The following is a 12274-nucleotide window of genomic DNA, read 5'->3' as shown; positions in this document are numbered from 1 at the left end:
AATGTATCCTCTGGTAGTGGATCCTGGGGGTCCTGTGAATTGTGGGGTGAGGTTTCCACAGACTGGATCTGTTCTGGCACCTTTTGTGGATACTCAGTTGAATTGGGATCTTTGAAGTTTCTGAAGCCAGGCCACCACTTTACGGTGTTCATGGTGAACATCGCCCTGACCTGGGAGAGGTGCTGATACAACTGAGTGCTGTTTTACGTGTCAAAGTAACATACGCATGAATGCCAGCACCCTGGGTTCCCAGTAGATCATTACATTGTAACAAGATGATCAGTTGTATTCATTGCACTTGTCAGCGGTCTCAATGTTTTGGCTGATCTGAGTATATTTTTGTGTGTGTGGGCTAACACCATTGTCCGAATCTCCATTCAGTATTTGAAAGAGATTTCCCCCTCCACATTTCACAGAGACTTGCATCCCTCCAAGGAATCTGCAGTCCTACACTGGATGTGCTCGCAGACAAAGTTCTTGTGACATTCACAAGCTGTTGGTTTGAGTCCCTACAATAGCAAACAATGGTCTGTATTGTGTTGTTAGCTCTCTGAGCAAGGAGGGCCTCATCAAGTAGCATCTTATCCGTGGAGTTTTGTTAGACATCAATCCCCTCTCTCTGTGTGTGTGTGTGTGTGTGTGTGTGTGTGTATCTGTTTACATTCACATATTACTGATTCGCTGCCAATCTCGTTAGCAAACACATTAGCACAAACTGACATCAACATACATAATAAGCAGCTCGTTGTATCAATCAAAGCTGACATTTTAGTGAACTACATACAGCTAATCAGCCGGTTCTAAATGGCTCCAAGATTAATTTTCCACAATTTATCAAACTCTGGCTGACTGAGGAACTCCTGAAGTTAACAAGCACATAATGTGGTGTTTAAACATTAGCCATTGTTGGCTGACACTTTGTTTTATCATCCATAGAGTAAGTGTAGCATGCAGTAAATGAAGAGAGGATGAGAACCATTTTTTTTCTCAAGTTTTTAGCGCTGCTTTATTTCTTTAGTTTTATTCACAAACAAACTCTGCTTGGTTTCCACACTGATATTCTGAATTAAACATTTTCTTATTTAACCAAAAGCCAAGTAATCCATGTCACATAATATGAAGACAGAATTGTTTTGTTTTTTTGGACGTGTATGGTAGAGCAAATTAATTTCTTTTTCATTGGCTTGGAAAAAAAAAATCTAACTTGTCCTGTATAAGCCTTAATGTTGATCCCTGAGCTCTTGTATCCTATGCCAAACACTTAAGCACACGTACACAGTCACTAGTCAATTTGTCCTACACACAGAATTTAAGCAAGAATGTGGTCATTGTTATGTAAATGTTAATAGACCTGGTGCATTGAGGCAGAGAAAGGAGTACACTGACTAGAATAGGGGGAAGCTGGTCATGTAGCCATGCAGATATATGGCACTCATTTACAAGAGTGCAAACCAATACTACACCTTTCTCTACTCAGGATGAAGCACCTACACCTGTAATTAAAATGACTGCTGTGCAACTACACAACACATTGTATTGTGTTACATTTATGGATGGATCATCTGAGTGCTTTTACAAATTCTTAATAAGGTTGAATATTTCAGTAAGCCAGTGTATATCAAGACATGCTTGAATGGTGATTTGATTACATTAAAAAAAATAAATATATATATATTTTACACAAACCAGTGACTTAACTGTGGGGGGGAAATAATCAGAATAAACTACTGTGAAAATTGTCTGTTGCACCTCTAGTTCCCTCTTTTGTGACTTGATGAAGGGAAAAAATTGAAATATTAGTAAATCCTTCAGAGACATGAGACAAAATTGGCCAAGATGGCATCATTACACAGGCAGGGATGGTTTCAGTGTCTCTAACCTCACTTATCTCTTTTTCTCTCTTTTTCTCTTAATTGTGTTTCCTGCTTTTCCTCTCACTGCCCTTGTTCATATCAGATCATTCACTGTTGCATTTCTTTTTTTAAATCCCTGCAATAGTCTTGAACGTGTGCGCGCCTCATCAGAAAGTGTGCTTGGACACTTGTCTTGTGTGTGATGCTATCAGCCCTAATGGAAGTCTAACTTGCCACTAGATAGCTCTGTCTTTCTCTCATCTTTCTCTGTTATACTTTACCATCTTTTCCCAAAGGATGGTGTGATAGAGCGACTGATATGGTTAGAAAAGAGGGTGAGATGGATAGGGAGGTTAATGGCTTCTCCCCCTCCTCGCCTTCCTTCTCAATCACTATCAATCGGCCGTTCTCCTGTTGCTCCACGGTGATTGGGTGTAGGGATATGGCCCTGACTGATTTGAACGAGGCCAATCAACAGCTGGTATAGCCAATGGTGCTGCTCCTAGTGGCACACTATACTACTCAGTTTCATGCATTAACCAGAAGTCACACTGAGTAGAACAATGAAATGTCGCTCATGCATGACAGCACAGGGAATTGTTTTGAATTTGAGTCAAATTTCTTTTCAGATTCATGCACAGCAGGCCTCGTCAGACCCCGGTTATAAAGTATCAAATAGGGGGAAAGCTGAGTGGAAAAGCAGAAAAGCACGTTTTCTTTCTGGTTTTACTGTCATAAATTACAACAGGAAAGAATACGACGCTGATAAATGGAACTAGAAAGACATTTGCACACAATAAGCGGGGCTGTAAGTACTGATTGTTTTATTTCACTTCAACTCATTTGCATTTTTGGCAAACATATCTTTTAAGGGAAAGAGAGAAATCTAGTTCTCAGTAAAAATGTGTGAAACCAAATTGGACCTGTGAAGATCACTGCACTTGCCTTAAGGAATACTACTTGGCTTGTACGTACTGTTGCAGTGTCTTCAAATAGAAAATTCTGTACGTTTTGCATTTGTGACTTACTTCTCACTTAAATCACAAACTTATAAGTAATTTTTGTGGCATTTGATTCAGCTGATGTGCAAATAGCACACTTATTAGTTCTGTGTATTTGCCAATAGTGAGTGGGAGCCGTGTATGCGGCTTCCTCCACACTGCCTTGGCATTTCCCTCACCTACACCATACATAGTGTTTTCAGTACTTCGTGTAAATATATTATTGATCTGAAAAACACCCCCAAAAAACGTCTGAACACGTCTTTGGACTTCTGTAGCTTTTTATAAATATATATCGGTAACAAATTTTGAATGACGGGTTGCATATGAAGGCAAAGCCAATCAGGCAGATTTAGGTTCTCTCTCCACAAAAACACTATCTGTTATACACCTCCCAGGCATGACTTCCACACAGCAGCTCTTGTGAGCGCAAATAAAGAAAAGCAGCATTTGTCCCCCCTTTTTTGCCTCCCTCTTCCTCTTCTCTGCTTCTCTCTCTGTGTATATGGTGGTGGGTTGCTTGGCAGTGCTAATGGAAATGCCAGCTGTGTGGCTCCTCACTCCTCACCAAGTCCATTTACTAAAGTGACAGAGTCATTTACCAGGCAGACGGCCTCTCCCATCCTCACTTAATTAGAAGACCCCTAGGCCTGTCTACCTTAGCCGGTCACATTTACCTCTTTTTCTCCCTTTACAGTCTCTTTGTTCCAGCTCTTTGTTTTCTACAGTTTTTCAATCTCTGTCTCATGCTTTGTCTTCGTCTCTATTTTTTTTTTCCCACTTACTCCCTCATCCTGCTTCGTTCTTCTGTCTCCTCTCTCTTTCTGTCGGGCTCCTTCTCACCAAAGGGACAGAGTGTAATGGACAAATGGATACACAAAGACTGAGAGTATATTGACTTATTGTTGAGAATAGCTCCTTTTAGAAGAGCTGATGGGAAAGTCCATGTGATGAAGGTGTTGATGGAGAGAGATTGGTTCCCAGATCTTAAAAGTTTTTTTTTTCTTTTTCTCACTTTTGTTTTGTTGGTTCAAAATTTCATATTGCTGATTTACTGTTGCACTGACTTCAGAATTAACACAAATGCCTTGTAGGATAGTTTGGATTTTAGCTGTCATCCTTGAATTCATAACATACACAAATGCAAATGGCAAATAAATATATAGTTATATAGGCCTGCTTCTTGTTTTCATCAGTGTGTTTCAGAAGAGAGAAAACAAAATCTGAGTCCAGTGAAAGAAATAAAGAATGAGGGTGAAAGAGAAGTCGAACTGTTCAGAAACAAGAAACGGCACATAAAGCACAATATAAAAGAAATAATAGATAGAGGGGAATGAGTCAAAGGGTGCTAAGTGAAAAAATACTGTTCTGAGAGAAAAATTACAGCTTTCTTGCCGTACATAAAGGCTTAAACTTGGCTCTTTGTATTGCTACATCACTGAATTCTAACAGTTATGTAGTATTTCGACATCTATCAGTAAACAATGTGACAGCAGATAAGTTTCTGATGGGACACCGCGATTGTTGCTTCTTGCATTTTGTTTCTTTCACTTTGGCATTTCTTAGCCATCTACAGCATCTCTCCTTTCTTGTCAGTGCCAGTCTTGTTTGCTTTCCTGCTTATCTCCAATCAGTCAACACATCAAGCCTAGTCTTGCTTGCCATTGATCTTGTAAGCCCCTTACAATCCAGTCAATGCACACATGCTAACCCAGCCTTTGATACGACCCCCCCGCCCTCATGTACACACACTTGCTCTGGTACACACACCTGACCTGGTATTCTAGCACTTGAAGAACTGGCTCACTTGCATGGATATACTGGGAGTTCAGCACTCCAATTTCTAATGTTGCCGGGATGATACACTGTTGCCACAGCAGAAGACGACAACACCAGTTACTGTCACTGCAAAGTAATGACAGCCACAATGTGTTTAGTGAAGTTTTACCCTAACAAATAGTTGTATCTGTCTTTGTTTCTATTTCTGTGTCCTCCTGGAGTGTTTAGTGGCTGTGTGGATGGGTATTGATTTCATTGTTGCACACAGCTATTCACTGCCAGCACAGATTAAGCCGGGAGAGAGTGCATGCTGATTGACGGTTATTGAAAGAATGCAGGTGTGGTTAATGTCGGCTTAGAGAAAAGAAGTCACAGAGGAATGATGACGAGGAGCTGACCCTACTCATCTTGCTGTTTTCTTTCTCCCTTGCTTCCCCATCTCTGCTCCCAAGATGTTGGCAAAGGGAAAAAAAACTTCAAGGAAAATGTTGTGTAGTTATTTTTTGTGTAAAGATCACAGAACAAAGTTTAGATGAAAGTAGAGAAGCAATAAAAAGCCACGTGTTTGAGATTTTTATTGTTGCTTTGATAAAAGCTGTGTGCATTTAAGAAGAATCTGTGGAAAATTGACCCAGTGATGTCCTTCAAGCTAACCTTTTGAGGCTTTCCTGTAAGAATCAAATTTCAGCACTTTCTACTGTTTGCTGAATTGCAGCATTACAGCCATTTTAAGTAGTGTTAAGCACGAGAGATTTGGTGGTGGTTCTATAGTGAGGCACAGGCATTGCCAAATTATGATGCAGTCTCAAGTATTTATCTGAAAATAACTGAAAACAAGCAGTGATTTCTTCTTCTTGGCCCCCTGACAGTATAACCCAGTCTCTTTTCTTGCAGACATCTACAGCTACACCCCCTCCTTCTCTCCTCTTCTCCAGCCTCTCTCTGTGTTTGAATGTTTAAAAAAAAAAGAAAAAAAGAGAAGCCGCAACAAGGCCGATCCTTTTATGTCTTTACAGTTTACAACCAATGAAAAGCTGCGCTGAAAGCTTTACAGTTCCTCTGGGTTTTGGGGGTGACCGTCACAAAGCCTGTTAGCTGGACGTTTAAAAGCAGGTGATAGCGCTCTGTAAAAACAGATTGAAGGGGAAAGGTGGAAAGTTTATAGCTGAAAGGAGATGTCATGGCATTGTGATATGGTCAGGGTAGAAGGTTGACAACAGAGGAAGTAGGAGCAAGAAAAGGAGAATTGAGCTACAGCAGTGGATGCTATTGTAAATAAGGAGAAGTCAAGAGAGAGGAGATGGCGGGCTTGGTTTATAAGGTCATTTAAAGGAGTAATGTGGCGCGCTGTCAGGAATTGGCTTTCATTAAAAGAGCCATCAAGAGAGATAGGAAGAGGGAGACAGTGAGGATAAGTGTGTGTGCCTGTATTCCTAACAGAGGGAGAAACTGACCTCTTTTTAAGGTTTTTATTTATTTATTTATTTATTTTATTGTATCTTCTTGTATCATACGTCATACACATACTTTCATAGCTATTGGAAAGCATTTTATTTACCCACTGGGGAAAACAACCACTATAGTTTCTTAATTTCTTCCCTACGATTTGAGTCACTACCACTCAGCTGAGCCCACAGTGTCTTCATCACTGCTACTGTAGGAACGAATGTGAACAATAGGTCATACCTATCATTACACAGGGCCATGATAAGATTATGCTAGCTCACCAAGGACCCGTAGCGTTAGTATGATTTATGTGGATCATTGTCCTTAATCAGAGTCACGGTGAATTACGGTGAGTGGAGGAATTGGCTGGTATATGTGATGATATGTGGAACACATAATTCTTTCCTTTCGATTTCCTATTTTTTTTGTTGAGTCATAGAGACCTCCTATAAGGTGTCCAATCACATATCCTAAACTCAAGCTGCTTTTCTCCCCTTCTATCCATCATGTCTTAATTCATTCCCCCTCTGTCATTCTTTTATTATCAAAGACACCAAAAGACCCAGTCCCCTGTTCCATCCTTCTTTCAACTCTCCTTGCAGATGAAAACTAGACTCACACTCAATTTGACAATGACACATAGCAGGCGTCTGCCACCATATCCCATCTACTCAGTAAAATGTCCTTGCCAATTCGCACTGTCTTCCATTAGACTTCTCTTTGACTTCTCATCCATGCAGCCAGCACTTCCAGTAGATTACCACCTTCCTCGTTTGCCTTACAGTCCAGCACCATATCTTGTTTGCGTCATTTCATCTACTGTACTGAGGTCTACATTGACTAATAGATGAGGTGCTCAGGATGATGGCTACAAACAGTGATATAGGTACAAGAATCATATAGTGTAAACAAATAGATATGCACTCAGGAAATAGAGGATAGAAAGTGCTATGATAGCGTATAGTGTCAAGTGTTTTTGTTTTTCTGTCCTGTGAGCCTTCACAAAGCCCCAAAGCCAGTTTGCCGCAAGGCATTTGAAGCAGAAATTAGTTCCATCATGTCACATCTATCTCATATCTCAGTTGTACTTGCAGCTTGCAGAGGAATCCTGGCCCCAGTTTAATATTTCACTCCTCTATTCCTTTGTCCACCTGTTTTCCGTCCTGCTGCTAACCACCTTTATCTTAAGCCTCAGGCCTCTGCTCTTTTCTCTTCCGTGTTTTTCTTTTCTCTTATCGCTCTGCCCCCCAAACCCCCCCAAATCCCTACCTCATAAAAAAGACACCACTTTAGTCCCTCCACATACCACTTGGCTGAGGTTCTCATGGTTAAATCTGTCTGTGTGATGTGAAAGTGTTACCCAGGGGAAAGATTGTTAAATGCTTTTACTTAGTGATCAGCTGGCCCTCTCTATGCTGCATGATTTAGAACCAGTCTGCAGTGGCAACTTGATACACACTCACGTTTTCTTACACACACACACACACACACACACACACACACACACACACACACACACACACACACACACATCATGAAATGGGCTTCCAGCAAATCATCAACTTGGGGGCCCAATGGTGAAGAAAAGTTGGATGTGGTGCTGACACTTGCTGACACTTGCAACAGATACAAACACACACGCTTACTTTGTTGCCCACTAACATTCTCAGCATTTGCTTTCGGGGTGTGTCACACTCTTGAACAAGCTCAACCTTTTAATATCTTGAAACACACATGCATTCTTTCACGTTCACTGGGACCGTGTTGTGAACAATCTGTCGTCACCTTTAACTGAAGTGGAGGGCTAAACTTGCAACATCTGCAGACTATCATCACACTCGTACACACACACAAACACACAGCGCGAGTAATGTCACATTGATGCACTAAAGCTTTGTTGCACAGGCTTTGTACAGATTTCCCTCGTACATGTGCGCACGCACGCACACACACACACAAACACACTGGGTCTGTCCTTCTGGTCCTCTGCCTCCTGTTGGTTTTTGAGGTCACCTGTCAATCACAGCACTTTTATCATGTTCACCTTTCAGCTGTCCCATGATGCACTGCGAGGCCTCTCCTGTACATGCTTGACTGGAGGCTGTCACACATTGCTGAAATGGTTCACCACAGCACATATAAGCACAAAGACCCACACATATACACCTCTCACCGACTAGCACTTAGTCTCTCTCAGGAACACACACACTGAGACAAACACACACTAACTGTTTGCTGATTGCATTTTTTAAATAGGAGTCTGATAAGCTGTCAAATTCTTACCTCCATCCGGCTGAATATACTCTTCATTTTATGAGTTTGATTGTGAAGACACTAATTGCCTCCCTGCTCTATATCTCTTGTCTCTCTTCCCTGCTTCGTCTCTCCGTAGGTGGTGAGAGTTCCAGTAGAGAGCTGTGAGCAGTACACCACTTGCGGGGAGTGTTTGGGCTCCAGAGACCCTCACTGTGGATGGTGTGTTCTTCACAATGTGTAAGTGCTGCACGTATTAACATACTCCATCCTGGTGCACTTCATATGTAGCCTATTGCATTACACTGTAGATAGCAGAGAAAGCAGTGTTGGCTGTTTTAGTTCAGAAGATCACATTAGGAATGGAAGCAACAACCTGAAAAGTTTTATATTATACTTAGTAGGCTTTTACCCAACAAACTGTGATGACACCCTAATCTCCAAAACAGCTCTTTTGTAAATGTTTGTTATAGATTTAATAAAATTCTTCTAACAAGCTTAAATTAGTCCTTTAATTATCACTCAAGAGGAAATTTAAATTTTACAGCTGCTGCATGCTTCCAATAAATACTTACAGAACATGACAGCTTACATTATTAGAACTATTTTTCTCAGTGTTATTGAGCCAGTTTTGTGTGTGTGAGCATGGTATTGTACACCTGCAGACTTTTGCAGGAACAGATTTTACAGATTTTAGAATTAGTCTCTTTGTCGGTCTTTGGTTTTTGGATTAAGTCTTGTTTGCTATAAGATTACTGTTTAAGGTTAGATATGTAATAGAGGGATTTGCAGTCGGAAAATTGAGCTTAGCCCTCATAAGAGTGTAGTGTTTACCGGCAATCTCGTCATTCTTTCTGTTTGACTGGAAGGTTTGTGTGCACACACTGTAAGGCGAGAACAGTTGCATGTTATTGAGAGGTGACAGCATGTTAAACCACATTTGGAATGCCTCAAGCTTTGGGCGTAAAGCCATCTCTTCATTACATTAATTAAACTTATAGTACGTATCACCAAACCGTCTCTCCTCAAGGCATGCACAAGCACATACACAAACTACTTGTTTTTACCCATTTCAGGAGACTATCACACATTTGAAATTACACATACAGTCATGATGGACTTAATTCAGTGACAGCCCGCCATTTGGACACATGGAATTGAAACGGGGGAAACGCTTCATTCACACGAATACACAGTCGCACACATCAGAAGAGCAGTAGAAGGGAAAAGGGTTCCTAATAAGAAAAGGTGTACAAATCTTTCTACTTTCTGCTAATGCCTTACAGTGTGTGTATGTCAGGGACTCTCAGGTGGGTGCTTGGTGACAGCTTTTTCTTCCCGACCGTGAGTGAAGGCTAACTAAATGAGGGAATGGGGGCACCGCTGTATGAAGGAAGCAGTTAGCATTTTTTCTGGCTCTCTATTATTGTTAAGGACTTGCAGTACGCTGCATCAGCATTTTCTTCTCACCGCTGGGACCAGATGTTGTTAGCGCAAAGGTGAAAGTGATAGCTAATGCATTATGAATTGCTTATAGTAAAGCCACTACGATACGGGGCTGAATGCTGATTTTTAGCACGATCAGTTGGCTTTTAATAAGCGTGGGTGAAATTGCTGACCCCTTTGATATGCATCTGGTAGGAAATTGCATCATTTTTTAGTGTTCAGGGAAACTTTAACGATCGCCTGTACATCTCCTGAGAAGTGTGAATTGGGTGGGCCTGTAAAGTGAAAAGATGAGGTGAGCTGATTGGTCTTGTAGCTTGGCAGTTCTTGCACAAATGTCACGACCAATAAGGTAATGATCTAAAGCCCTACAGTAATGGCTGGGGGAAGCTATTAGCCTATTTGTCTTTTATTATTGCTCCCGTTTCTGTGTGACTGTGATGGCTGTGTGTGTTTATCATCTTAATATGATTGTCATATTAGTTTAACAGTTTCTTGTGTCCACTGTTGCCTCTTTCCTCCTCTCACCTCTTGTCAAGCTCATTTTCTTTTACCCCGTTCTCCTTACCTTTCTTCTTGTAATTACTATACATTTTTCATCTTTTTTAATCTTTCGCTTCTTGTCTTGCTGTTTCCCAGATGTTCACGTAAGGACCACTGTGAGCGGGCAGGAGAGCCTCAGAGGTTTGCCTCTGACCAGAGACAGTGTGTGGAGCTAACTGTTCAGCCGAGAAATATTTCTGTCACGATGTCTGAAGTCCAGGTATGTCTTCCTGTTTCAGTGCACACAGATATCTTACTTGAGCAGAAAGACTGTAAAATGGCCAGAACTCAAAAACCTCCTAAACATTAGATTTATGTCTTCACTGGTATAAAAATAAAGTGTAAGGTTGTGTGTCCCACTCTAACTTGGTGAAGCGAGGCAAAGTTGTCGGGTGCAGCCAAGAAATGGCCTGGCACGTAACCCGCTGTTAAAATGTCATGTTGTTGTTTTCAGACTAAACGAGCAAGCATAACATAACATAATAATCAGTGAGCTTTAGAGGTGCCGGTAGACAGATTTAGTTACTGTTATTTGACAGAGACAGGGTGGCATTTCCCAAAATGCCAAACTAAGGTTAGTGTCGTCTCAAAATGGTTTAGGCTGGTTGTATGATGCATGAGGATTTTTCAGCAGAAAAGTAGCTGGTTTATTTAAAGGTGACGTTATAGTTAACATTCACCTTCTCAATAGCTCTGTGAAATCTTCTGTGTCCACTGTGCCTTTTTTTTTTTTTTTTTAAGACAAATGAGCTTTGTTCATTAATTTGTACTAATATGACGTTTGTTAGATACTATCAGTTTTTTGGTAAAATGATTGAATTCGTCCTATCATCAAATTGGTACAACATAATGGAATTACAGAGAAATGAGCAAAGCAAGAAACGGTGTGCGTCTCTATATCTGGTGTACAGTGTTGCCAGTTTTCACTGGGATATAAATGCAATCTTATGTCATGGATTCTTTAGGAAATTACACCAAAAAAGTCACTTTTGAATATTTACAGCAGATTTAATTAGAAATCTGCTTTCCGTGCCCTCGTAATTCTTACTCTGAGCTTTTCGAGGTCTCGTTCCATCAGTGGCTCCTCGGTGTAATCATATAGGTTTGACTGATTACAGTTAGCCTCGCTTTCATTCTGCACATTAACTTGTACACATTAACCTTGCTCGAAATGGCCACTCCAGTGACTGATGCATACGCACATGCGCTCACTCTTTTATTCCTGTAACTGTCACACATACACATACCCATGTATCACTCCCCTTCTGTCCCAACAGCCATTAACCCTCATGTCATATCTTATAACAATCCATGTACACCGTGTCCTTCCATTGATCAAGCACTGGGTACTGATTCTCTCGCTCTTGCTCTCTCCTTCTCCCTCTCCCCCTCCCACCCGTAGCTGGTCCTCCAAGCTCGCAATGTGCCCGATCTGTCAGCGGGGGTCAACTGCTCCTTTGAGGACTATGTGGAGACAGAGGGACAGATCCAGGGTGGACACATCTTCTGCCTGTCTCCTTCTGCCCGGGACATCGCCCCAATCACTCGAAACAAAGGTCAGGGCAGGAAGGGCAATGAGTGATGAGGTCATTGGGTGGTAGCACCCAATGAGATGTGTGGCTAGGGTTATGGCAAGTTTTGGTGACATGCTTGAAGAATGTAGACACAAAATCTTTATGATACATCTTTGTTGGTTTCTTTGGCCTCTTGATCATCTTATTTCCATGCCATTCTGTACTGTATATTCACCATCAGATGTAGCAGATGTGTGCCCTCCTAAAGGATCTTGTAGTACACTTGAGCTTTAGAACAGAATTGTAATGTTACTAGTTGATTTGCTTTGCATGTCTATATTCAGTATTCCTTGTCAGTTTCAATAAAAGCCACACACTCGCTTTCTGAAGCCTAAACACAAGTCCAGCTTTATCTACTGAAAATAGAACTGTTTTTGTA

At 41.2% G+C, this 12274-nt stretch overlaps 1 protein-coding gene across 4 annotated transcripts in view; it reads left to right on the top strand.

Annotated features, from left to right (window-relative positions):
- The window catches only part of plxna1b (plexin A1b), a 182985-nt gene that overhangs the window by 90805 nt on the left and 79906 nt on the right, over positions 1-12274 (top strand). For all 4 annotated transcript variants that reach the window (XM_085273512.1, XM_085273510.1, XM_085273511.1 and 1 more), the window contains exons 5-7: positions 8472-8572; positions 10418-10541; positions 11724-11877. In XM_085273512.1, coding sequence (XP_085129638.1) covers positions 8472-8572; positions 10418-10541; positions 11724-11877 — 379 coding nt within the window. The remainder of the gene's footprint in view (positions 1-8471; positions 8573-10417; positions 10542-11723; positions 11878-12274) is intronic.

Source organism: Mchenga conophoros, linkage group LG5 (genome assembly GCF_057382185.1).
Source record: "Mchenga conophoros isolate Kocher_MC1m ecotype Shallow Benthic linkage group LG5, M_conophoros_male_GT1.1, whole genome shotgun sequence".
In the NCBI taxonomy this organism is placed as follows: domain Eukaryota; kingdom Metazoa; phylum Chordata; class Actinopteri; order Cichliformes; family Cichlidae; genus Mchenga; species Mchenga conophoros.
The sequence above is the reverse complement of the archived record's forward strand: the minus strand, read 5'-3'. Positions and strand labels throughout refer to the sequence as shown.